General features: G+C 35.1%; 2 protein-coding genes across 2 annotated transcripts; one reads left to right on the top strand and one right to left on the bottom strand.

The window, feature by feature from the left end:
* The first annotated feature begins 25 nt into the window (after positions 1–25).
* Positions 26–3,666, top strand: LOC123708120 (26S proteasome non-ATPase regulatory subunit 1). The gene is made up of 2 exons (XM_045658642.1): positions 26–717; positions 1,063–3,666. The coding sequence occupies exons 1-2, from the start codon at positions 198–200 to the stop codon at positions 3,537–3,539; spliced, it is 2,997 nt and encodes a 998-aa protein (XP_045514598.1). The 5' UTR covers positions 26–197; the 3' UTR covers positions 3,540–3,666.
* A 7,151-nt stretch (positions 3,667–10,817) lies between these two features.
* LOC123713242 (ADP-dependent glucokinase) lies at positions 10,818–13,296 on the bottom strand. The gene is made up of 3 exons (XM_045666828.1): positions 12,746–13,296; positions 12,110–12,552; positions 10,818–12,039 (listed from the first exon to the last, which is right to left on the bottom strand). Exons 1-3 carry the CDS (start codon positions 13,078–13,080, stop codon positions 11,348–11,350), a joined length of 1,470 nt encoding a protein of 489 aa, XP_045522784.1. The 5' UTR covers positions 13,081–13,296; the 3' UTR covers positions 10,818–11,347.
* Between the last annotated feature and the right edge of the window lie 11,073 nt (positions 13,297–24,369).

Genomic DNA, 24,369 nt, shown 5'->3' with positions numbered 1-24,369 from the left:
TCCTATACTGGATCCCCAGTATATATTATTTCTCTATGACTGGATCTCATGAATTTGTCAAATCATCGTACATCGTATTTTGTGAAAATTTTGTGTTCGCTTGTCCTCTTTTGTGCATAGTGAATATTAGCGATAAAAATAAAAGCTAGGTAGTAAGCTACAGTGATTAAGTTTGTAAAACAACTTAAAAAATAAAAATGAACATCACATCAGCAGCGGGGATCATATCCCTGCTCGATGAACCGATGCATGAAGTTAAGGAATTTGCACTGAAAAGATTGGACACCATTGTCGACGAATTCTGGCCTGAAATATCTGAATCAATTGAGAAGATTGAAATCTTGCACGAGGATAAGGTTTTTTCCCAGCATCAGTTAGCAGCGCTTGTGGCTAGTAAAGTGTACTATCATTTAGGAGCGTTTGAGGACTCGCTTACGTATGCCCTAGGAGCTGGTGATCTTTTCGATGTTAACGCTAGGAACGAGTATGTAGATACAACGATTGCAAAAGCGATCGACTTCTATACACAGAAGCGTAAATCGATTTTCATTGATAGTTCAACAGAGACGATAGATCCTAGATTGGAGGCTATTGTCAATCGTATGTTCCAGAGATGCTTAGATGATGGACAGTATAGACAAGCTCTAGGTTTAGCACTCGAAACCCGAAGAATGGATATATTTGAACAATCCATTATGAAATCTGATGATATACCAGGTAAGAGTCCTACTATGATTATAGATTGTATGGTAATATAATTACAGAATGCATGTTTGAAAAGGCATTTTCTTAAAGGAATAGTGACTGATTTTGAAGAAAAGTGAGAGGAAGAGTGACTTTTTAAATTGAGTTTCACATTAAATCAAGAAAAATACAGTTTATACTATTTGTAATAGCCTAAAAGTGTCACAATATATATATATATATATATTACTGTATATATAATACACAGTACTATATATATATATTATTTATTATATAGATTTCTTATTAATTAATAAGAATACAATATAATGAAGTATAGAAAATGTATAAATGATATTTGTTTTTTTTTTATTTCAGGAATGCTACAGTACGCTTTTCAAGTGGCTATGAGCCTTCTGCAGAACCGAGGTTTCCGTAGTACAGTTCTTAGATCTTTAGTAGGACTTTACAGGGGCCTGAATATCCCTGACTATGTAAATATGTGCCAATGTTTAATCTTTTTAGAAGATCCTCTTTCTGTTGCTGAAATTCTGGACAAATTGACCCATGGCCCTCAAGAATCAGTTCTGATGGCATATCAAATTGCTTTTGACCTATATGACTCAGCTACACAACAGTTTTTAGGAAGAGTACTGCAAGCTCTCAGGGTCACGGCACCAATACCAAGCGCTCTTGGTGGAAAGCCACAACCTCAAGGTGGACCCTTTCCAGAATCATCCATGGAAGTAGACCAAACACCAGCAGAAGAATCAAAAAAACCAGAAAGAGATATGGAAAGCTTAAGTGATGAAGAAAAAGAGCATCAACAAAGGGTCGAAAAATTAATATCAATTTTAGGTGGTGAAGTATCTATAGGGCTACAATTACAGTTCTTAATTCGTTCCAATCACGCGGACATGCTGATATTAAAGAATACAAAAGATGCAATAAGAGTATCAATCTGTCACACAGCAACAGTAATTGCCAATGCATTTATGCACGCTGGAACTACAAGTGATCAGTTTTTAAGAGATAATTTGGAATGGCTTGCTAGAGCCACTAATTGGGCAAAATTAACAGTCACTGCGTCTCTTGGTGTTATTCATAGAGGCCACGAAGGTGAGTCTTTAGCATTGATGCAGTCATATTTGCCAAAGGAGGCTGGACCCTCATCTGGGTATTCAGAGGGTGGTGGGCTTTACGCTCTTGGTTTAATTCACGCTAATCATGGTGCCAATATCATTGACTACCTTTTAACTCAGTTAAAAGATGCTCAAAATGAAATGGTACGTCATGGGGGATGTTTGGGACTAGGACTCGCTGCAATGGGTACTCATAGACAAGATGTGTATGAACAACTTAAATTCAATTTATATCAAGATGATGCTGTAACTGGAGAGGCTGCTGGAATTGCTATGGGTATGGTCATGTTGGGGTCCAGGAATGCTGCAGCAATTGAAGATATGGTTGCTTATGCCCAGGAAACACAGCACGAGAAAATTTTAAGAGGTTTAGCTGTTGGCATTTCTTTTACCATGTATGGTCGCCTTGAGGAAGCTGACGCTCTTGTTCAACAGTTGTTACGTGACAAAGATCCCTTACTTCGCCGTGCTGGTTGTTATACTATAGCTACTGCTTACTGTGGTACAGGCAATAACGACTCTATTCGCACGTTGCTTCATGTTGCCGTGTCTGATGTAAACGATGATGTTCGTCGTGCTGCTGTCACAGCTCTTGGATTCCTATTATTCCGTACACCAGAACAATGTCCATCAGTTGTGTCTCTATTAGCTGAATCATACAACCCCCATGTCCGTTATGGAGCAGCTATGGCTTTGGGTATTGCTTGTGCCGGAACTGGTAATAGGGAGGCCATTGGTCTACTAGAGCCAATGGTGAAATTTGACCCTGTAAACTTTGTACGACAAGGGGCTCTTATTGCTTCAGCTATGATTCTGATCCAACAGACTGAAGCTTTATGCCCTAAAGTAACCTACTTCCGTCAGCTTTATGCTCAAGTTATTAGTAATAAACATGAGGATGTCATGGCAAAGTTTGGAGCAATACTAGCTCAAGGTATTATAGATGCTGGCGGTAGAAATGTTACGGTTTCCCTACAGAACAGGACAGGTCATATGAACATGCTTGCAGTGGTAGGCATGCTTGTTTTTACACAATATTGGTACTGGTTCCCTTTGGCCCATTGCTTGTCCTTGGCATTTACTCCAACATGTCTAATTGCACTTAACTCTGATTTAAAAATGCCACTACTTGAGTTGAAGTCCAATGCCAAACCATCACTATATGCCTATCCTGCGCCATTAGAAGAAAAGAAACGTGAAGAGCGAGAAAGAGTTACTACTGCAGTACTGAGTATTGCAGCTGCTAGAGCGAGAAGACGCGCGCATGGTTCTGATGCCTCTTCTAGCCTAACGTCATCATCAACATCGAAAATGGATGTAGATGAAGAAGAAAAGAAGCCATCCAAGTCCCCTAACCCTAACATTACAGTTCACGGAAAATCGGACAAAGAGCCATCGTCTTCGAAAGATACTAAGAAAGAAGATAAAGAAGGAGAGGAGAAAGAGACTAAGGAAAAGAAGGAACCTGAACCCAACTTTGAAATCCTTAGCAATCCAGCTCGAGTTGTGCGTCAACAACTCAAAGGAGTTTCTGTAGTTGATGGATCCGGCTTTACGCCCTTGAAAGACGTTACTATTGGTGGAATAGTAATGTTAAACCACACCGGTGATGGTGAGCAAGCCCTTGTTGAACCAGTTGCCGCCTTTGGTCCAAAAACCGAAGAAGAAAAGGAACCTGAACCTCCGGAACCCTTTGAATACTTAGATGATTAATTCCGTGCATATTGAAGTTTTAAAAGTTAGTGAAATGTATTATCAATGTACAATAATCATAAAAGTACACTAATTATTGAATTATAATTTCATTTGTGGAAAATAAATAACATTTAATTCAAATTATTATTTTATTTTGTCTGCAAATATGAATTAAGTTCTAATAACTAAGGGTAAGATTCAAAGTCGAGACTTATCGCAACGCCAACTATCCTCATACTTATTGCTGAAACACCGCCGTCGATTTTAACTATTGTATTTAGTTGTTCTATTGCCTTAAATGCTGTCTATAAAATAACTTATGATTACAACAATTTTCATCTATTTTTGGTAAGCATCGTTACTTTTGAATGTGGGATGAGTATGTTATTTTTTAAAAATATAATGGCAATAATTAATAAACTTTATACCAGTTCCACGTATAGTAGGTTGGGAAACTACACGCGAGAATAAATAAACAAAGATATCAAATGGAAACAAAGGGATAAGATAGTTAAAAACAAAATATGTACATAAACATACTGCATCTTAATATTATTATTGATTATGAAAGAAGATAATACATAATACAATAAAGGATAAAGCAAAAGGCAGAAGATTTTAGTCGGAAACGGAACATGTAGTAATTGTAAGTAATACAGAAAGGAGGTGTGGTCATATTGGGAAAAGAAAATATTGTCGAGGTCGTGAATATTTTCTTCACACTCTTCTTCTTGTTAAAGATGAGGTGTACATGTCCTAAACGCATTCTAGATATGATAGAGGTGATAATTTTAGAACTTTTAATAGCATAGAACCTATGTTAAATTTAGATAATTTCTGAACTAGAAAATTAATTTTAGCATATAATATTATCAATGAACTCGATCACGCATAGTGTCAAATATCAATTGTCAACCGTCACTTACTTCGTAAACAACCGAAGTGTGGTTCAAACTTTCAAATATATATGAATTATGTATTACAATAATTTTGTAGAATAAACAAAACGTGATCGCTTGTATTTTACTACACTTCTATTAATAAAAAATAAATGCTAATATGCTAATTAATGTTGGAAACGCAATTAATACTAATTGGAACATCGATTATGGTGAGCTGGCTTCTGACATTGCCTTTGTCACAAATTTTGAGGGCCTTAAAACGAGTTTAATGGAGTTACAACAATTACTTGAAAATATTTTGCCGTTAAGAGCAAAGTATGATACGATGCCACTGCCATCTCAAATTGACATAGATCTAATAGTAACTATAACATTAAATACCTTATTTTGGATACAATTAAAGTTAAATGGTATGGATACATCACAGCATCCAATAAAATATGAGCTGGTACGAATTAAAATGGTCATGGAAGAATGGCAAGCAGTAAAAGACAAAAATAAAAGGCCTACAGTTGATATCGCTGTTGCAAAAAGGTTTGTTAGAAGTGGCTTGTATGATCGCTACCAGGGTGCTGCACGTCCAGACTCTTCAGAGGAACCAGTTGCCAAGAAAAATAAGCTTACTGAAAACTAATATGCGGCTGTAAAAACTCTGTTAATAAATCTTGTCTTAAACAACAAAGCTAGTAAAATCTAAACAAATTTTAACTTTAATCTTATGTATTTTTAATTAAAATAAAAGATTGTTATTTTATAATATTTTTAATTATTTATAAACTTCCAGAAAAGTTATTTGTGTTTTAAATTTAATAAAGCAGATTTCTAGATATGACAGTAAAATTGTTTAACCGTTAATTGAATTACATTCTTATAGAATGAAACGAGAAAAGTAATTTAGTAGTTTTTGTTAACATAGTATGTTTGGTAAAGTAAAAAGGATCATATAGTTGATTATGTATATCTAACATTCTCTGAATTTTCTACAAACTTCATTAGACAGCAAGTGATAGGACTATAATTGTTTTTGAAGATTAAGTAGTCGAGATCTATTTTAGAAAATTTTACCTAAACCTGATGAAGGTTTCACTAAATTTTATGGCAGACAAATTTGTTGGTAAAAGATAATTCTTTAGCTTTAATTAATGTGTCTTAACTGCCAAGAATTACATTTTGTTGCAGAAACTTCATAGGAATTATCTGTAACTTAATTTTTTCTTTCAACTTTTTAATTATTTTGAATTTGAAACATACAGGACATGCTCTCTCATACGTACCTGCGCGCGAATCCGGAAAAGCATAGAAATATTCGATGACAACATTTTCACGATTGAAGAACACTACAATAGAAGCTAAATGATAAAGTCTACGCTCCCAGTTCTAAAGAAGCTGCGAGGGTGATCGGAATTTCGGAAAGCTATAATGTAATTATCATCCTACGTCAGTGATGGTTTGGTTGGGTTGTTTTGGGGTGTCTTATGAAGGAGCCCTTAAACTATGTTTTTGTTAAAACGGAGTGAAAACTTCAGCCAAAGTGTGTTAAGAAACAGTCTTAGATCATGTTGTGAAAGCTCTCAGCAATACATTTTTTTTTAAATATACCGTAGTCTTTCCAGCAGGATTCTGTACAAGGCACGACTACCCAAGCCTGACTTGAAACCACCGGAACAATTTTAACAGCTGAAGACTGGGCTTCATCCAGGCCTGTCCTCAACTCTTTAATTTATGGTCAGTTTTAGAGAACATGGTCTGCTCTAAACGACATTGATTCTCTTAACAAAACTTTGCAGCAATCAGTGGTGAAATTTGCCTTGGAAACAGTGCGTAAATCCATAGTTTCGTGACCAAACAGATTAATGGCCTGTGTAAAAGCCAAAAGTGGCTATTTTGAATATAATATTGTATTATTAATAATATTATATTACTATCGCTGGACAAGGTATATCCTATATATTTTTATACTGTCAAATTATATATCTTTATCCACCATAGCATTTAAAATATTCTGCCAGGTAAGCCCCAAATCTGTTTAAAGATAATAAAGAATCTCCAAAAATTGCGTGGCGTAATACTTGAACGCGGGGAGCGTAAGTATGTTTAGGGTAGTTTTACTTTAGGTTGTTTGGTTTAGTTTGGTTAAAATAAAACTTCCTAATAATTCGTTGAGAAGAGGTGAAGATGGAATGTGGAATGTGTTTAATTTTTAAAAACTGTAGATTTATATACAAAAATTATCCTACCTGGCCACTAGTGGTAAACATGTGGTACCAAGATGCGAAGGGTGCGTAGACAATAAAATTGAGGCGCGGCAAAAAGTTGTCCTAACGGTAACGCAATTAACTGTTCTTTTCAGAACAAATTATTGTTTCATGACGACACGTACTAATCACCTACAGGATTCCCCCTCTAGCGAAGCGTACCGGCAGGCGTATAACGCGGCCTCGGCGAGTTGTTCTTGTAGGTATTGAGGTGTTCCCAGTGTCTTGTTGTTTCAGGTTGTTGTCATCTTGATGTTTCAGGGTGTTGTCATTTTGATGTTTCAGGCTATTTGATGGTTCATGTAGTTCGCTCGCACTTGATGTGATTTGCTTGTTGCAGGTACTCGAGGTTGTATCAGTAGGCACATCTTGCTCGGTGATAGTGTAGGCAGGTTTGAGTCTGTCGATAGAGATATTCATTTCACGGTTAGGTAACTGCAGTGTGAATATCTTGCTGTCTCGTTTCAGCACGCGATAGGGTCCGTCGTAAGGTGCTTGTAATGGCTTCTTTACGGCGTCTACGCGTACGAATACGTATTCACATGTTTGCAAGTCGCGGTGTACAAATATGGGTTTTGTGTTGCTGTGTGGTTGACTCGGCATTGGTTGCAGGTTACGTATTGCGTCGCGCAGCTGATCGATGTAGCCAGAGTCCATGATGACGTCATTGCGAGTCGTTGATAAGAAATCACCGGGTAAGCGTATGTTGCAACCGTAGGTAAGCTGAGCGGCGCTTACGCCGGTGTCACTTCGCATAGCGGCGCGTAATCCGAGTAGGACGGTTGGTAGCTCGTTGATCCAGCTTCTTGCGGTCTGTAGTCTTGCTTTTAATGCGGCTTTAAGGACACGGTGCCATCGTTCGATGATACCGTTACACTGTGCGTGGTATGAAGTTGTACGCGTTTTTTCGATTCCTAGTAAGCGAGAAAGAGATGCAAATACTCTGCTTTCAAATTGGCGTCCTTGGTCCGTTGTTATTGTTACAGGACAACCGAAACGGGAAATCCAACCTTCGTATACCGCTTTGGCGACGTCTTCAGCTGATATTTCGCATAATGGGTATGCTTCGGGCCATCTTGTTGCTCTGTCGATCATTGTCACGAGGTATCGATGACCGCTGGCCGCGGTAGGTAGCGGACCAACGATATCAATGTGAACGTGTTCGAATCGTTCGGTTGGTGAAAAAATTCATAATTGACTTGATGTGTGGCGTTGTATTTTGGCGCGCTGACACTGTAGGCATACTTTTGCCCACTTGCCGACGTCTGCGTTCATTGAGGGCCAAAAGTAACGTTGCGTAATTAATTTTCTCGTAGTCTTGATTCCAGGGTGGCTAACGTTATGTACTGCGTTGAATGCGGTACGTCGGTATTCTTCTGGTAGGTACGGACGTAACTGTGAGGTTGAAGTTTCGCAGTGTAATTTGATATTTGAGACGGGCAGGTTGACTTTCTTGAAACATAAGTTGCTCTGTAGACTGAGTGCTTTAATGGTATCGCTATCGCGCTCTTGAGCTTCTGCAAGTAGATTGTAGTCAATCGGCGATGGACAGGTGATTGCTTCGACACGTGATAATGCATCTGCGGCTGCATTTTGAGATCCACTGACGTGTCGTATATCAGTGGTAAATTCGCTGATATAAAGTAGCTGTCGGGTGCGTCTCGGTGATTCGCTGTTTGTATTTGTTTTTGTGTAAGCGAAAGTTAGCGGCTTGTGGTCGGTAAATATAATTATTTCTCGTCCCTCGAACATTTTGCGGAAATGTTTAACAGCCATGTAGATAGCGAGTAGCTCTCGATCGTAGGTACTGTAGCGAGTCTGTGCGTCGGTGAATTTCTTCGAGAAATAGCCGAGTGGTTGCCATGAGTTGTTGATAAATTGGTTGAGTGCGGCACCAGCTGTTTTGTCGCTAGCGTCGCTGAATATAGCAAGTGTCGCCTGGTGAGACGGATGAGCAAGTAAAGCGGCGTTTTTTATGCTCTCTTTACATGCTTCATAAGCTTGCGTTGATTCAGTGGTCCAATCGATCTTAGTTTTGTCACGCTTCTTGACGTTGTGCAGGTAGGTATTTAACGACGCTTGTATGGTGGCGGCATCTTTGATATTTTCACGGTAAAAGTTTATCATACCGAGAAAACGTCGTAGTTCTTCTACGGTTTGTGGTTTTGGAAAGTCTGTAATAGCTTGTACCTTCTCTTGGGGTGGCTGTATTCCTTCCGCTGTGACTTGGTGACCGAGGAATTTCACAGTTGGCTGGCCGAAAACACATTTTGATGGGTTGATGGTGATGCCGTATTCTTCTAGTCGCTGTAATACGATGCGTAGATGTTTTCGGTGCTCTTCCTCGTCGATTGATGCTATGAGTAGATCATCAACGAAAGGAAATACGAAGTCGAGTTCGCGCAGTACTTCGTGAATAAAGCGTTGGAAAGTCTGTCCGGCGTTCTTTAGACCAGGACACATGCGCGGAAACTCGAAAAGACCAAAAGGTGGGATGATGGCGGTTTTCTCCACATCTTGCTCACTGACTGGCAGTTGTTGGTACGCGCGATTGAGGTCGAGTGTGGAGAAAATTTTCTTCCCTGCGAGTTGGTATGTGAAGTCACGTATACGTGGTATGGGATACCGATCGGGCTTGGTTATGGCGTTGAGCCTTCGGTAATCGCCACACACGCGTAGGTCTCCATTCTTCTTTGGCACGACGTGAAGAGGTGATGCCCAAGGGCTTTTGCTTGGTCTGCATAACCCTTGATCGATCATGTTTTGGAATTCCTTCCTGACCATTTCGTAACGATGCGGTGCAATGGGGCGTGGCTTGCAGTGAAGGGGCGGTCCATTTGTTTCAATGAAGTGTTCAACGGAATGTTTGGGACTAAGCTTCATTGAAGTGATTCTGGTTGTGCCTGGGAAATCTGCTAGTATGCTGTGGTAATTTTGCTCAATGTCAATACTACGAACTGTAGGTATGTCTGCTGTACTGAGTTGAGCGTTTGTTACCAGCTTTGTTTTCCCGTCGATCAATCTTCGGTTTTTTACATCGACAATGAGGTGGTGGTGCTGCAAGAAATCTGCTCCCAGGATTGCCTTAGACACATCTGCTACGACGAATTTCCATATGTATGGTCTTCGGAGGTTAAGATCAAGTTGGAGTGACTTCTCTCCGTATGTTGGAATGACCGTGTTGTTGGCGGCGTAGAGTTGAAATGGCAGTGGTTTTTCACGTGAGCCTTTAGTCTTTGGTAGCACGGAGATATTGGCTCCTGTGTCGACCAAAAAGGTAAGTTTCGTTACCCTGTCGGTAACGAAAAGGCGGTGTGATGATTCGGTAACGCCGGTTCCCGCCGCGGCCAGCGTTACTTTTAGTTTTCCGACTGGTTTATGGGCTTGAAACATGGGCATGGTGGTGCGCATTTCTTCGCGTCCATACCATAGCGATGATGGTAATAGCAGTACGGCATTGGAGATTTTTTCCGGCTTCGATCTTCCATCTGTGACTCTCGTCGGTTTTCGTTGCGCTTTGTTGATGCGTTCCGCGAGCGTGATTGTGAATGTGAATGGTAGCGAGAACGACTGTTGCGGTAGTTGTCGCGCGGTTGTGCTCGTATCTCAGCGACTTCCAAAAACAACCTTCTTATTTCACCGATGAGGGTGTCGATGGTTGGTTGTTGTTCTGGAGGTGGCACACGGAGTGACAGTGAGATACCGGAGACTTCTTGGCTCGACGGATGTGATGAAACTTGACGCTCTGCACCGGAATTTTCTGTGTTCGTCATCTTCAATTTTCTTGGTGTTCTTCTCGGGGTCACCACTTTAGGGTAGTTTTACTTTAGGTTGTTTGGTTTAGTTTGGTTAAAATAAAACTTCCTAATAATTCGTTGAGAAGAGGTGAAGATGGAATGTGGAATGTGTTTAATTTTTAAAAACGGTAGATTTATATACAAAAATTATCCTACCTGGCCACTAGTGGTAAACATGTGGTACCAAGATGCGAAGGGTGCGTAGACAATAAAATTGAGGCGCGGCAAAAAGTTGTCCTAACGGTAACGCAATTAACTGTTCTTTTCAGAACAAATTATTGTTTCATGACGACACATACTAATCACCTACATATGTATAAAGATTTAATAAAAATACATAAATAAACAGATTTGTTAATAAAAATCATATACCAACAAGGAATGTATTTAGAGCAATAAGAATATTTCAAAATTACAACTGTGATCCAAACATTACAAAATTTTTAAAATAATAATAGAGTCAAATTTATAGATACTATAAGTTATTGAATATTTATTTTAATAAAATGGAGGAGCAGCCATGACCTTCTTTCACACAATTATAAATAATTTAAGTAAAGAACCACAAAAAAGATGTTAAAACTAAGTTTGTGTTTAAAATACAAACATATAGATATTGCCCTTATGATTTGAAAATATATTTACTGTGGTTCATAAAATTGAGGTTAAGATTGTACTAGTTGATGATTTACATACATTTTCTGTATTTAGGGATAGTACTTGCAATTGTTTGATAGGACAGGAACACTGTCACATGGCACATCTAAGCTCACTACTGTTAACATCTATTTTATTATATATGACTAATAATTTAACATTTCAATGGGAACCAACAACCAATTAAAACTAATGACTAAGTTTTTCAGTGAACCTCACTTTTCTACTTGTAAAACAAGGCCTGCAGCTGAAATATTATCACCAGCTCCAGCTGTCAACTGAGCCTCTGTGCAAATAAGTACAGGTGCAACACAAATCTCTACTTTTGTAGTATCAAATTCTTCTTCCCAACAAGCTACAGGCTTTGTTGGTTCAAAGAATATTCTACTATTATTATCATTGTCAGTTGTGGTGGAAAAACTATCATCAAGTAGTAATTTTGATTTGTCTAGAGATATTTTTTGGTTGTTGCAAACATATCTGTGTGCTGTTAGAGATGCTTTTGCAGTTGCAGCTTGAGTTCTCTTCCAGTCTGAGCCTTTGACTGTTAGAATAGCTTGATATGCTAGTGTATGTACATGAATTCGGGTTAATTTTCTTTTGCTATTATATTCTGTGTTCTTTTTTCTTATGAGGTGGAATGTTTTTCGCATTTGATCTAAAGCTGTTGCTACTCTTGGGTTAGAATCTGCAACAACTACAACTTCTCCGTATTCAAGAACATTATACAAATTTGAGAGTTCTTGCTCATTCATCCCCACAGAGTCAACATAAGGTAACACTTTTGTTGTTAGATGTGTAAGAAGCTCCAAGTCTACATAACTGGCCATTTCAAAATGAGATAATGTATTTAGGGGCTGTGACAAAATTTGTTCTTTGACTAGGTCAAGCCTTTCAGCTCTGAGATCTGAAAAAACAAAGAGGTAATTTAGTTATGACAATAGCAAAAATATTACTTTGAGTATTAATAAAATTACCTCTTCCATCTTTTTTAAACGGGAAATTGTCCATCATTTGTAGACCACTTATAACAAGTAAACTTGGCTTAAATTTTCCTAAATGTTCTCCAAGCTTTTCTAATGAGCTCAGTAGAGGATTATTTTCATCATTATGCATTATATATCTGTTTGCTCTTGGTGACTTATAGATACCAAATTGTTCATCTGCCTTATATTCCAAAATCATATGAACATCATCTTTAATTTCCTCATTTTCATCAACACCCACTATTTCTATTTCTTTGGGAATGTTTTTTTTGAGTTGATCACTCATTTTCGCAGCAAGTAATACTTTCCAACCTTCCATGAAAAATCTTCTGGCCATTAGAGGGGCATTTCCACCAATTGCCCATCTTGTATCTGGTAAATTTAATGCTTGCTCCACAAGTTGATCATACAATTCACTATTTGACATAAAACGCCTGGAATAGTTTAAATATTTATTAAACAAATTTCAATCTAATGTAATCATTTAATGGCATATCAATTAACAAGCTGAACATACTTAAACTCTGTATGAGAGACAACTTAATTTCAATAATGTTCCATTGACGAGACATTACTACAGATTTGTAACAATTATTATAAAGGATAATATTTTATGTTAATACTTACTCTGCTGCTGCTCCATGTTTAAAGAAATATGCAAAACTTTTTAAAAACTCGTCCTTTGTGGAAATTTCGTTAAAATGTTCTGGGGCTCCTTTTAAATCTCTGAAGTTTAGGAATGAGGTGGCATTTACAAATAAATCGTGGCAGGCTCCATAACCAAGTGCCACTTTAGGTTGTCTTATTCCTGAGCCAACTGCGTTTTCTCTCTCCAAAAATAAAAGATACTCTCTCACGGGAGATAATCTTTCATCGCCAATATCATTTCGCTTATAATATACTGCATATAATACAACACACAAGGTTATAATAGATCCTAATTTGATCGGCGTTCCGGCCATAATAATAAATTAAATAAACGTGGAATGTATTATTGTATTAGGTGTATTAAAAAGACCAACCAAATTACATCATTATAATTATGAATTTATTAAATAAATACTATAAATTGTAAAGAGCAAGCAACGATTTTTAACGCGAAAATAACCACGATTCACCTTTGTCAACATTTATGATTCAACCACAAGTCCACAGACTAAAATCAACTGGAATATGCATATTATTCTACAATCAAGAAGTTAACACTCAAAATCATAGGACCGTTTTCATTTCTACTATCTAGTGTTAGATTTTACATAAAACAAGTTTGTTTAAAGAAACAAATTTTATGATCTAACACGAGAAAAGGGATGTTTTATGCTGTGCATTAGGTGAGCTGTAGATTGGATGGAAATAAACAATAACACACACAATTTATAACAAGGCAAACATTATTTCATACAACAGATTTCTCTGAGAGTTTTCGCAAGTGTAACAGCATCAAATAGTAAATAACAACCGTTGCTAAGGTATAATTAAATACGAAAAAAGTACAGGAGAAACACCTATCGTTGTAGATTTATTTTAATGATAAACATTCTAATGTTGGCCCAGTAAAAACTGCTAGTAAAAAATCTGCTAACTGCATTTCAGTCGATACCTTTCTCTCTCGATAAATAATAACAAAATTGTTGAATTTACTAGTGTCTAATGAATTAATGATCGATCTCGAAAAGCTTTATCATTCGTTAGTATCACCGTACCCACCAGATTTATTCAAATTCAAAGAATCCTTCAGCTTCATGGTAATCTTCTATATCATTTTCCATTTCAACGATTTCAATCTTAACCGATTTTTTTATTTGAAAATGTTCTTTCAAGTATACCATATCGATCACATCAGTTTTATTACCTTCTCGAAAAGAAATCTCTTTAGTTTCTCGGCGTTCGTCAATGGAATACAAATACTTATTCAAGACTAGATTTAAGAGATTTTTCATTAATCGTAGCATCTCTTATCATCAGTCTGATGTAAGATCCCACAATCTGTAGACACTTTTTGGCCTTTTTATGCAGTTTCTTTCTTATAGGTTTTGGAACATGTGTAAAACGTAAACCTATAAAGCTATAGTATAATCCGGAAATGTTTTTCGTATCTAATATGAGCTTAGTAACGGTTGTTATTTACTTTTTTATGTTACTCTCTTGTTCGAAATATGTTTCGCGTTGTTATAAATTATTTCATTACTTTTCCTCCAGATCATCCAATACAATTTAAGTGAGAATTAAATGCGTACCTAAAGAATCTATAATAATTATTTAATAGAAAATGATCTACCTACTTCAACCAGTAAGTAAAAGTTAATAGGTCAAAGTTCAAATAAATGTCTCGCTATCAATCCCAATTTTGTTGAGGAGCGATTATTTTTATTGCCAGTATGACTCAACCTTGCAAGTGGCACCCTTTCCATTTATGGCGCCTAGTCTGTCTAAACGTTCACGATGTAGATAAATAGACGGTTTTATGTTCATAGCTGATTGATTGATCACTTTATTGGTAATTTACGACATGGTTTGCAATTTTTGACCATTTTAATCTTAGCATAAAGCTAGTGTATATTTTCGGCTGGCGAGCTAAATAATATTAATATTGCAAAATTATATTTTATTTTGCTACTTAAAGATAAAGTTTTTTTTTATAAATAATACCGAAATAGTCTATTAATATAAAGTAACTACTAATTTAATATGAAATTTTGTTGTACGCAAGGGATCGTATTCCGTGTCAACTGTTTCACCGAGAACTGACCATAGAACATTTTCCAACATTGTCTATTATTATTTTTAGGTACATAAAATTACTACCAACCAGTATAACTCACTGACACAGTTTTCGTTAGTGTACCAGGAAAGATAGCTCTTGCAATTATCTAATTGTTTTCAATTTATAAATACTTTCTGTTTGTGAAACTAGTTTTTAAAAGATTTATAGCAACAGTGCAATTTAGCTACGAAATTGAAAGCTCCATGGGTAAACATCAATTTAGGTATTGATTTACTTTTTACAACTCCAAGTTTGACTGTAAGATTCTCTAGACTTAGCGCTAAGTATGACTCCCGTACGTCAATTGCGTTCATGAATCTTACTTTACATTGTTTTTGACTTTGAAAACTATGTGATAAATACTTTTATAATGATGGAAGGTCGGGATGCTGTCCAATTATAATTGTCTATGATATTCTGCATTTGAATTTGATTACGTTTTTTTACTTTTGATGAGCCTTGTCAACTTATATTTTTTTTCTCATATACAAGTAAACACAAAATTTTCAAGTATTATTTAGAGTTTTATTTAATTGCTATAGCCTCTAGTACATCCTATCATATAAAACTGTAAATAATAAAATAATCAATGAAACTGTTGCAATCTGAGTTGATCGCTGCCACTGGATTATCATAATTATTGATATACTTAACAGTATCATTGAATAAATGCTTCTGCTCTTAGTACCCGATATACGAATGTCATACGGACCTCAGTTTAATTAGGTGTAGAAAAAATAAATCACACAGCGAATCGAGTTAGTTATGCGTTTAAAAGCATTTTCTGAACTAAACACATCATTAAAAGTTGAAGAAATATGATATACTGTTAGTAGAAATCCTGTCTTTAAATTACTTGTTTTTATGTGAATTTTTCGAATGCATGAAAGCATAATGTGTATCTAAAAGTTTGTATGTTCGATTTTTGATGATTAAGAGCTGTTAAGACTAGCAGAAATAAAACATAATAGTAAACTATGAGTAAAGGAATTAATAAATATACCAATAATAAATATTATATATATATACATTTTTATGTGGACAAAATAAGTAACCGTCTATAATGTTGTTTTTATAACGTCCCATTATTGTCTATCAAAAGGATTTCATAGCTCGGTGTAGTTGTTGGCAGAAGATAAAAACCTTACGTTTTCAATCAAACTCGTTTCACATATGTGTGACATCTTAGATTTGTTGTTACCATTATGGTCGGCATAATGGCAATTAGTTCTATACACTTTTCTTGGAAACGGCAGTGATTTAATTAAATTCTTCTCTACCATAACATTTATGTGTAAGCCTTTGATTTCTTTAGGTTTAACTAGAAACTAGTCGATATAGTATTGTCTTTTGTAAACATAGATCTTACACATGAAGAAAACACTTTTTAAACGGATTGAATATGTATTATTATTATAAACTTATAATTATTTAAGTTTAAAATTATGTATATAACTATAAGTTTATAGTAATAATACATAGCTTCAATCCGTTTAAAAAGTGTTTTCTTAACTAGTCGGTAATTGAATCATGCCGACAAACATAACAAAGTATAGAAATAATATGTGGATATTATTAATGTGGATATTAAACTTATTAATTTATTTAATTTCGAGAAATAGTTCAAAGTGTTTGTAGGGAACGCAAAGTAAGCGTTTTTTTTCTCTTCGAGATTTTATGGCCTGGTAACGAGACTTTTAAGCCAAAACTTATCTAAAATCAATAAAAAAATGTTTGCCGCGTAAAAAGTATTCGTTGACGTCATAAGCTAATGCTTTCGAGTATACAAAATTGACAATGTACATAAAATTGAGGAGAGAAAACAGAGAATTTGTCAATTTAAATTGTTGCTCTTTAAGATAATTTTATATATATCGTACATGTACAGGTAATTACATATTACTCAAGTAAACAACATTCATGGTAAATTATGTAAAAACGCTGGCCGGTAAAGAAGATTCTAATTTGCATGCATAAACTTAAATGGACAAATTCTAATTACGAACCGTGTTTGGATGTTTGACAACACCTTGGGCAAATTTTTTATCTTTATAAAAAATCCGGGCCATGGACTATAGGAGTAGGTAATTAATGAATATTTAATTATAGTAATTAGTCACAAAATGTCAGACTAAAATCTAGTGCGTTCGTCCTTTTTTAGTGAGAAATTATCATTTCTCAATAAGTAATTCAGATAATTAATGAAAGACCAATTCCTCTTCACCCAAAAACATAGTCTGATATATTATATATTGCCTTTGTAAAGTGTAGACGATACGATGACATTTCGTTTGATTGGTTAACTCTTTCCTTTTGTTTAACCTCAATCAAACAAAACGCGTCTTGTTTCGACATTTGTCTTAGATTCTCACCTTCACAGTGAGATGGCTAACTTTTAAGGGAAAAATACCTTAGGTCCTTAGCTTAGATGAAACATGAAAGGAGAATATTGTAACCGTAACTGCACTAGGCCTTTAATATTTATAAGATTTTGTAAATGAAATGGAAACGAATGCAAGACAGGTTCTAGTATAAAATTAGATCAATGACCCTTAATTTTTTTTTTCTAGATTTGCTCTGCTAAATGTTAATTACATGTTAATTTGCCGCAGGTTGATTGATACTCTTAAAAGCAAAGAAATTTATGGTTTAATTTACAAATAAACTTGACGCAGATAGCGCAAGCAAGCTTTAACATCTCTCAGCTACACAACTACAATTCTCTCAGTTAAGCTAATCATAATTTTTTTTTTAATTTAACATTAAGACTTTTTCTTCTATCAGATTTATTCATGTTGTTTTAAAAATGAACCAAGTACAACTGTCTGTCATCTATGCTACAATACGGGGATCACTAGTGTGGAGTATCTAAATCAGAGAATTAAAACGTACTAAGGAGGTATTTGTTACCATGAGCTTTACATGCCACATCGTATTTCTATTCTCCCATATGACCCCCGTCTGTCTAATTTAATATTGCACTGGTCAAGTTATATAATATTCTACATTATATTTTTCGGTATTAATTACAATGATTAGAGTCATAAAATATACGTCTGTTACGCTTCGGAAATCACAGTAATTGTTTATAGGTATATATACATGCATTATAGTTTTTTTTCTATTAAAGGTAAAAGACCTTTTCATGGTTATAGTTTTTATATTGTGCGAGACAGAATGTCTTAATTATCAAACTCTAGTTGGAGTTTAAGGAGTTTAAAGTAGCCATTATTTTTTAAATTGGTCCAGAGGTCAACGAAACAATGGTCACGCAACCCTCTAATGGGTAGATTTATTTATTTTATTTATTCACACTTCGTTGCATTAAAACAAAGCAAAAATTATATGGGAGGCAACTAGCGGCCTCATCGTTAACAAGCAATCACCTCCTGGTAACCCTAGAAAGGGAAATACTAAAAAAATAAAAAGTAAAGTGCAAAAAGTGCATAACCAAATGTTATATAATATAGAACCTTAATCTAAAGTAATACAAAAAAAAAATATGAATAAAACAAACTAAAAAGCTAATCTCACGGATTCATGAATGGCGATGCAATACAAAAGAAAAGTAAATACAAGAATTACACAAGTCACGATTGATCAGCATAGGATATGGTTAAGAAATGTTTGTGCAAAAGAGTTTTAAAAGATGGTAGCTAATCGTGAGAGAGTGGCAGAGATCCTTAGTGAATTGCCTAAGATGGATGAGCTATGGGATTGAATACCAATTAACATTTATTGGAGGAGCGTAACATACAGTTATAAGTGGATCAGTCTATTGCAGGTAGTACTTAAAGAGATGATGATGTTACCTTTGTGGACATGCCAATAAAAAACCGAGTTTACTTTTCGACATAATATGCTTGGTGGTTGGGTTGGTAAGGGGAAATACTCAGAATAGAGACGTAGCCGCTTCTCTAGGCATTTTTGCGAACTTGCGAGCTGTGGAATAGACTTACAGTTTTCTTACATGGCAAAAATGATCTCCAAACTTAAGAAAAGAACAAACCCCTCTTTTTAAAGGCCGCTAATCCGCCCACTAAAACAGTATCCATGGGCTGCAGCTGCCATTTTTGGCTGTTCTGTATTTTTTTTTACCTGTGGTTGTCGAGATAGTATTCGATTTTGACATACGGGAGTCATATTTCGCGCTTAGTCTCAACTCGGCAACTTAACCTAAAACGCAATTAAAAATCACAAACTAAGCATGCTTTGCACTAATGGACTTCTCTTTGGGCATTTAATACTCGCTCGTATGGCGAAGGAAAACATCGTGAAACCGGCATGAGATCCAAAAGTCCCAAGTGGCACAGAAGGCTTTCCTTCTTGCCTATTAGTAAGAACGAATACTCTCAAAACAGATTCAAAAATCTAAGGCCAAGACGTAATAGCTCCAAGTTTTTTTTATTTATTTGTTTACTAACCCATATACCTAGTATAGTGAAAACCCATTTTTTAAAACTAATGTAATATTATTAAAAATTTATACTTACATATTTATTAAAGTCACAGCAAAAAATTAAAAATAAATCTATTCGAAATAGCCAACTTTGGCTTTTGTACAGGCCTTTATTATGGCCACGAGTATATCGATTTATGCACTGTATCTAAGGGACATTTCGTCACGGCTTGCTCGAAAGATTTTTTAAGAGACTCAATGACGCCGTGTGTTTTGGAGCAGGCCATGTCCTCTAAAACTGACAATAATTTGAAATTAAAAAAAAAAAACATTTTATATGCTTTTGACCTGCGTATCCCGACAGAAGGATTTGTGCCCGGTCCACTCTCTTTAATTGTAATTATTGATTTAGGGCATGTCCTATATCAACGATAAGCACCGAGCTTCAGGTCTTGATTTATAATACGCGCTAACATTTTTTGCTTCCTAATGGGGTTTCGATGAATTTTGGCTTTAACAGAATTAATAGCCTTTGTAGTTCTAACAGCACACGGCCGACTCGATCTTTCCTGGTCTTCGACAGGCGAAGTGTTGTTGTATCCATTCATAGTCCGATCTACGAACATACGGCTTTTGAAGTGTCTGGAATATGATCGACCGCTCCATACCCACTTTGTGCAAGGCGATCACTGCAATTCTATTTTCTTTCTATATATTTGGTAATATACACGAAAAAATGTGAAATGGCGCAAAATCGAAAGAAGTTTTTAAAATAATATACGTGTTCCAAATTCAAAATAATTAACAAGTTGAAGAAAAAGAAGGTTTTTATGTAACAGTATTTATGGCCAGCCTAGTTTTATATATAACACACTGTCCGCTTAATTTGTTGGCTAATTTCTTAATTGTTTATAATAAAGTATGTGTGTGTTGAAAAAATCTTTTATTTCTCCTATAATATGTATTCCCGACACTCATTAAACCAGCTTGGCTTTGGGTTAAACATTTTGTTTTCTGGCAAGATATAACTATTTTTATTTTTTTACCTTTACCAAAATACCTTGTCCGTTCTTGTAAATGACAAAATATAATGACACGCTCATTACGCTGGGTAAAAATTGATACTGAAAGGTCATATTTAACGCGTAATATGTTGAAATACGTACAAGTCATTTGCCACAAACTGGATATCCTGACCCCAGCGTGAATCATACGACCCGATAATGCTGAATCTTGCGACCACTTTTATGCGAACTTAGGACGAAATATTGTCAACGCGCTTCGAAAATTTTCTAGTAGATTGTAAATTTAATACAATTCCCATTAATTTACATTTAACAACATATTTTACTTATATAAGAATTATTTTTCTTATGATATCTAGGTAGCTTATTAAACCAAATGCCTGCCTATAATTATAAGTTCCATATAAAAATATTTAGTAGATACAGTAGATTCATTACGTTAAAAAATATATTGAACATTATATACATACACATGTTATTATTAGTATTCAACTAAGAACAAATCTATAACGCAAAAACATTTTGTGGGACTCGCTGTTTCACGGACACGGCCATAATTTGTACGTATATATATTTATTTAAGTATATACAAGCAAGGAAACAAATAATTATTGTAATACTTAAAGCTTAACGAACATTGTACATTCTCCGAGTCAAAAGTTATACAAATTGCAAATGTCGATAGTCGATACTCAACAAAATAACCTCAAAATGACAGCGCTTCGCGTTGATTGCTCTACCCTTTCGATGAATTCCTTAATCCTTCCAGCTATCCAGTAATATAATGGCCAAGCTGTATGCCCTGATTTTTTTATCATTACGTATTTTGGATTGCTCCTGTATGGTAGTAAAGCTAAAGATGTTTTCACGTCAACAATATATCATATCACTCATTAAGTATGATTTCATAACATTCTTGTTATGAAATCCAGTAATTCAAAATTTCCATAATTCGCAAAGTCTTAACACTCTGTGATTAAGCACACCGGCGCCAGACAGTTACTCCAAAGAGATTTCATCTGTACCGGGATTTTGGAGGCAACAATACGTGACTACCATATTTGGATGCACTTTTAACTTGATTTTCACCTTAAATACGCGACATTAATTTTTGTTTATCCAAATACGACAATTTTAAACCTTTTGTGCCTATTATGGCTCGGTTTGATCTATATCAAAGTTGTTCTTGCGCACTTAAAATTTTAATTGTTCTTATTTATGTGTTTAATAATAAAACTTTTGACCGAATTTATAAATTCGTTTAATTGTAGGTACCTACTTATTAAATACGTGTAAAGTATATTTTTTAATGCGTCATCCTCGCGCAACTAAATTAAAAAAAGCGCGTAATTGTAACGTTAGTCGATTTCATAGGTTATTAGTCTACCTATTCAAAGAGGGAACGCTGCCAGTATCTTCGGAACCTTACCTTAATAATATTTTACCTATTACATTTTATTTACTAAGGTCTTAGTTTTAGATTTAAAGAATGTTATCTATAATTATATTTAAAACATTCCTTCGTTGTGTTGTTAAACTAAATAGATATTTGTCCGATTTAAATCTAGTACAGCTACCTACTAGACATATTTTTAGAGAAAAAAAAATGTATTTTAGAAACTTCATAGTATACTTCAATGTAATATGAATTGCGTAAGATACTATAGATCATTACGATAATAAACTAACTAAATAAACCTAAACCGTACAATAAATTCATAGAATTATTAAAGTTAAAGTATTTTTAACATGATTATTAGTTTTTTTTTTTAAATTCTAATATAATTAAAGTAAGATATTTAATCCGCGGTTTTTAAGGAGGTCAAAGATTATGGTAATGATTTTGTGCCTGTCACAAGCTGTCTTGTTAATTAAAAAAGTTTTAATCTATGGTCGAAGTAATGAAGGAGGTATTATGCAAAAATTTCTACCGATATGAAATTAATTACGTTTCAACGACACGAGTGAATTTACGCCTTTAATTTTCGTGTTCTTCCTTTTTGGGCGGTTGATGACTGGTCGATGCCTTTTATAGAGAGATTTTTGGCTTTCGAAATGCTAAAGGGATTCTGCTATGTTACATTCGGCTATGTAAACACAAGTCAATGATCGACAATAATGCCACGAACAATTTTTGTAATTGTATATAATGTGACGTTTTTCTTTTTTCGCAAATCGGAAAAACGGTATTCTTATTAGTAAGAAATAATTATTTGCAATACGGCAATTTTTTATATTAAACAGTAAGAGTACACTAAATGTATGTAATGTACATGTACAATTAACAATAAGAAATCAAATATATTGTCTTTGGTTTATCTATTACTTAATTTGTTAATATCGTCAAATTGAGGTTAAAAGGCAAATTAAAAAACGATCAAAGAATTTTAAAAAAAGTTTTGATAAAAATTATTGAGCTGTTACACACTGACTTTATATATCATTTCAAGTAATCATTCTGCCATATTGTTAACAAATATTAATTTAGTTACATTCATAGATGGATAGTCTTTTAGTCACGACCTGGGCACCTTATACCTATCGAATATTAGCACAATACGTCATGAGCGGGTCTAGGCTACCCCAATCACACGTTCACTGTTCCTTATAAGACGATGTCAGGTGGACAAACATAGTCGTGACATGTTTCGAATTAATCTTGTTCATTAGGCTGTGGTCACATTGTGCAAAACATTAAACTGAATTAAGACAAAGTAATATTAAAAAATATATTGTACAGATAAAGGCATTTACGTAACCATAAATAGTTTATTGTTCAACACGTTTTATGACCATTTTAAAATTACATATTTCTAAAGATGTATTTACAAAAGTATTATGGAACAATATACCAATTTGTTAAGTCATCAGAATTACGTAATTAACTTGGAAACTTTGAACCAATCCATTATACTTTTTTAATTAATCCCCAAGCATAAAACAATGGCGAAAAAAATACGAAACAATGCTTTCGATTGTCATTTGTCAAACAGAACGTGTCGCGAGTTTGTGATTGGACTCGTAGCATCAAAATCAAACGCAGCCCCGGGTCGTCTTGTCTAACCTTTTTAGATAAAAACCTCCGGGATTTTTAAACGAAAACAAAAATTACATATAGAGTCGCCCTAAGTAAGATCTTATAAATAACGAGTTAGACACATGCAATTTTATACTCTATCACCTTGAATTTAGCAACTCAACGTTTCGTTACATGTTTGTAATTAACCAGAATATTCATATATTTATATATATATATATATATATATATATATCTACAACAAAGTTAGTGAAAGGTTATAATATCACTGTTATAATCTTCATTAAGTAAAGTAGATGGCCATTTTAGTAATATTGAATTATAGTCCTTATTGAGTAATACAAACTTTTAATATTGAAAGAAAAACAACAAAGCTGCTTGCCATGTGTTGTGAACTACATTTCTTATCCACCTCCATAACTATGATAGGGCCCTAGTCCGAGTCCTAGGGTTGGATTCTTGGATGCATAACCTTTGTTATTGTGTGTCACACGTGAAAGGTTACTATTCTGGGTATCTACTGGCCTGAAAAAATTCTAACGAGCAACTTTGGGAACGCTTCTGAGAAACACCTATTAGTTAGTAGATCAAGCGACGCAAATGGAATATATAGGCACACCGAAGAGATTCCAATTATATCTGCAAGCTGATGCTTGATTGGAACCCCGAAGGAAAGCGGAAGCGTGGCCTTCTCAAGAAAACCTGGCGTAATACAGTTGCAGATGAGGCAAAGAGAGCCTTAAAGACTTGGAGCGAGGTGAAATACGAGGCTCAAGACCTCGACAAGAACGCGATGGACTGTGGACGCCTCTCTGCCCTATCTAGGTTATTGGACATTAAGCCAATAAATACTTTTCGGTGTTAAGGCGACGTTTATCTCCGCCTTATAATTTTATATGTTGGAGAATGGACTTATCAAAAGCTCGAAGGTTATTATAATCCACTATAATAATGAATTTACCTTTTACTAGACAATACTGTTATGCTTCATTAAAAGCATTGCTTAATTGTATTTTAAATTAAATA

This window comes from Pieris brassicae, chromosome 1, assembly GCF_905147105.1.
Source record: "Pieris brassicae chromosome 1, ilPieBrab1.1, whole genome shotgun sequence".
Lineage (NCBI taxonomy): Eukaryota > Metazoa > Arthropoda > Insecta > Lepidoptera > Pieridae > Pieris > Pieris brassicae.
The sequence above is the reverse complement of the archived record's forward strand: the minus strand, read 5'-3'. Positions and strand labels throughout refer to the sequence as shown.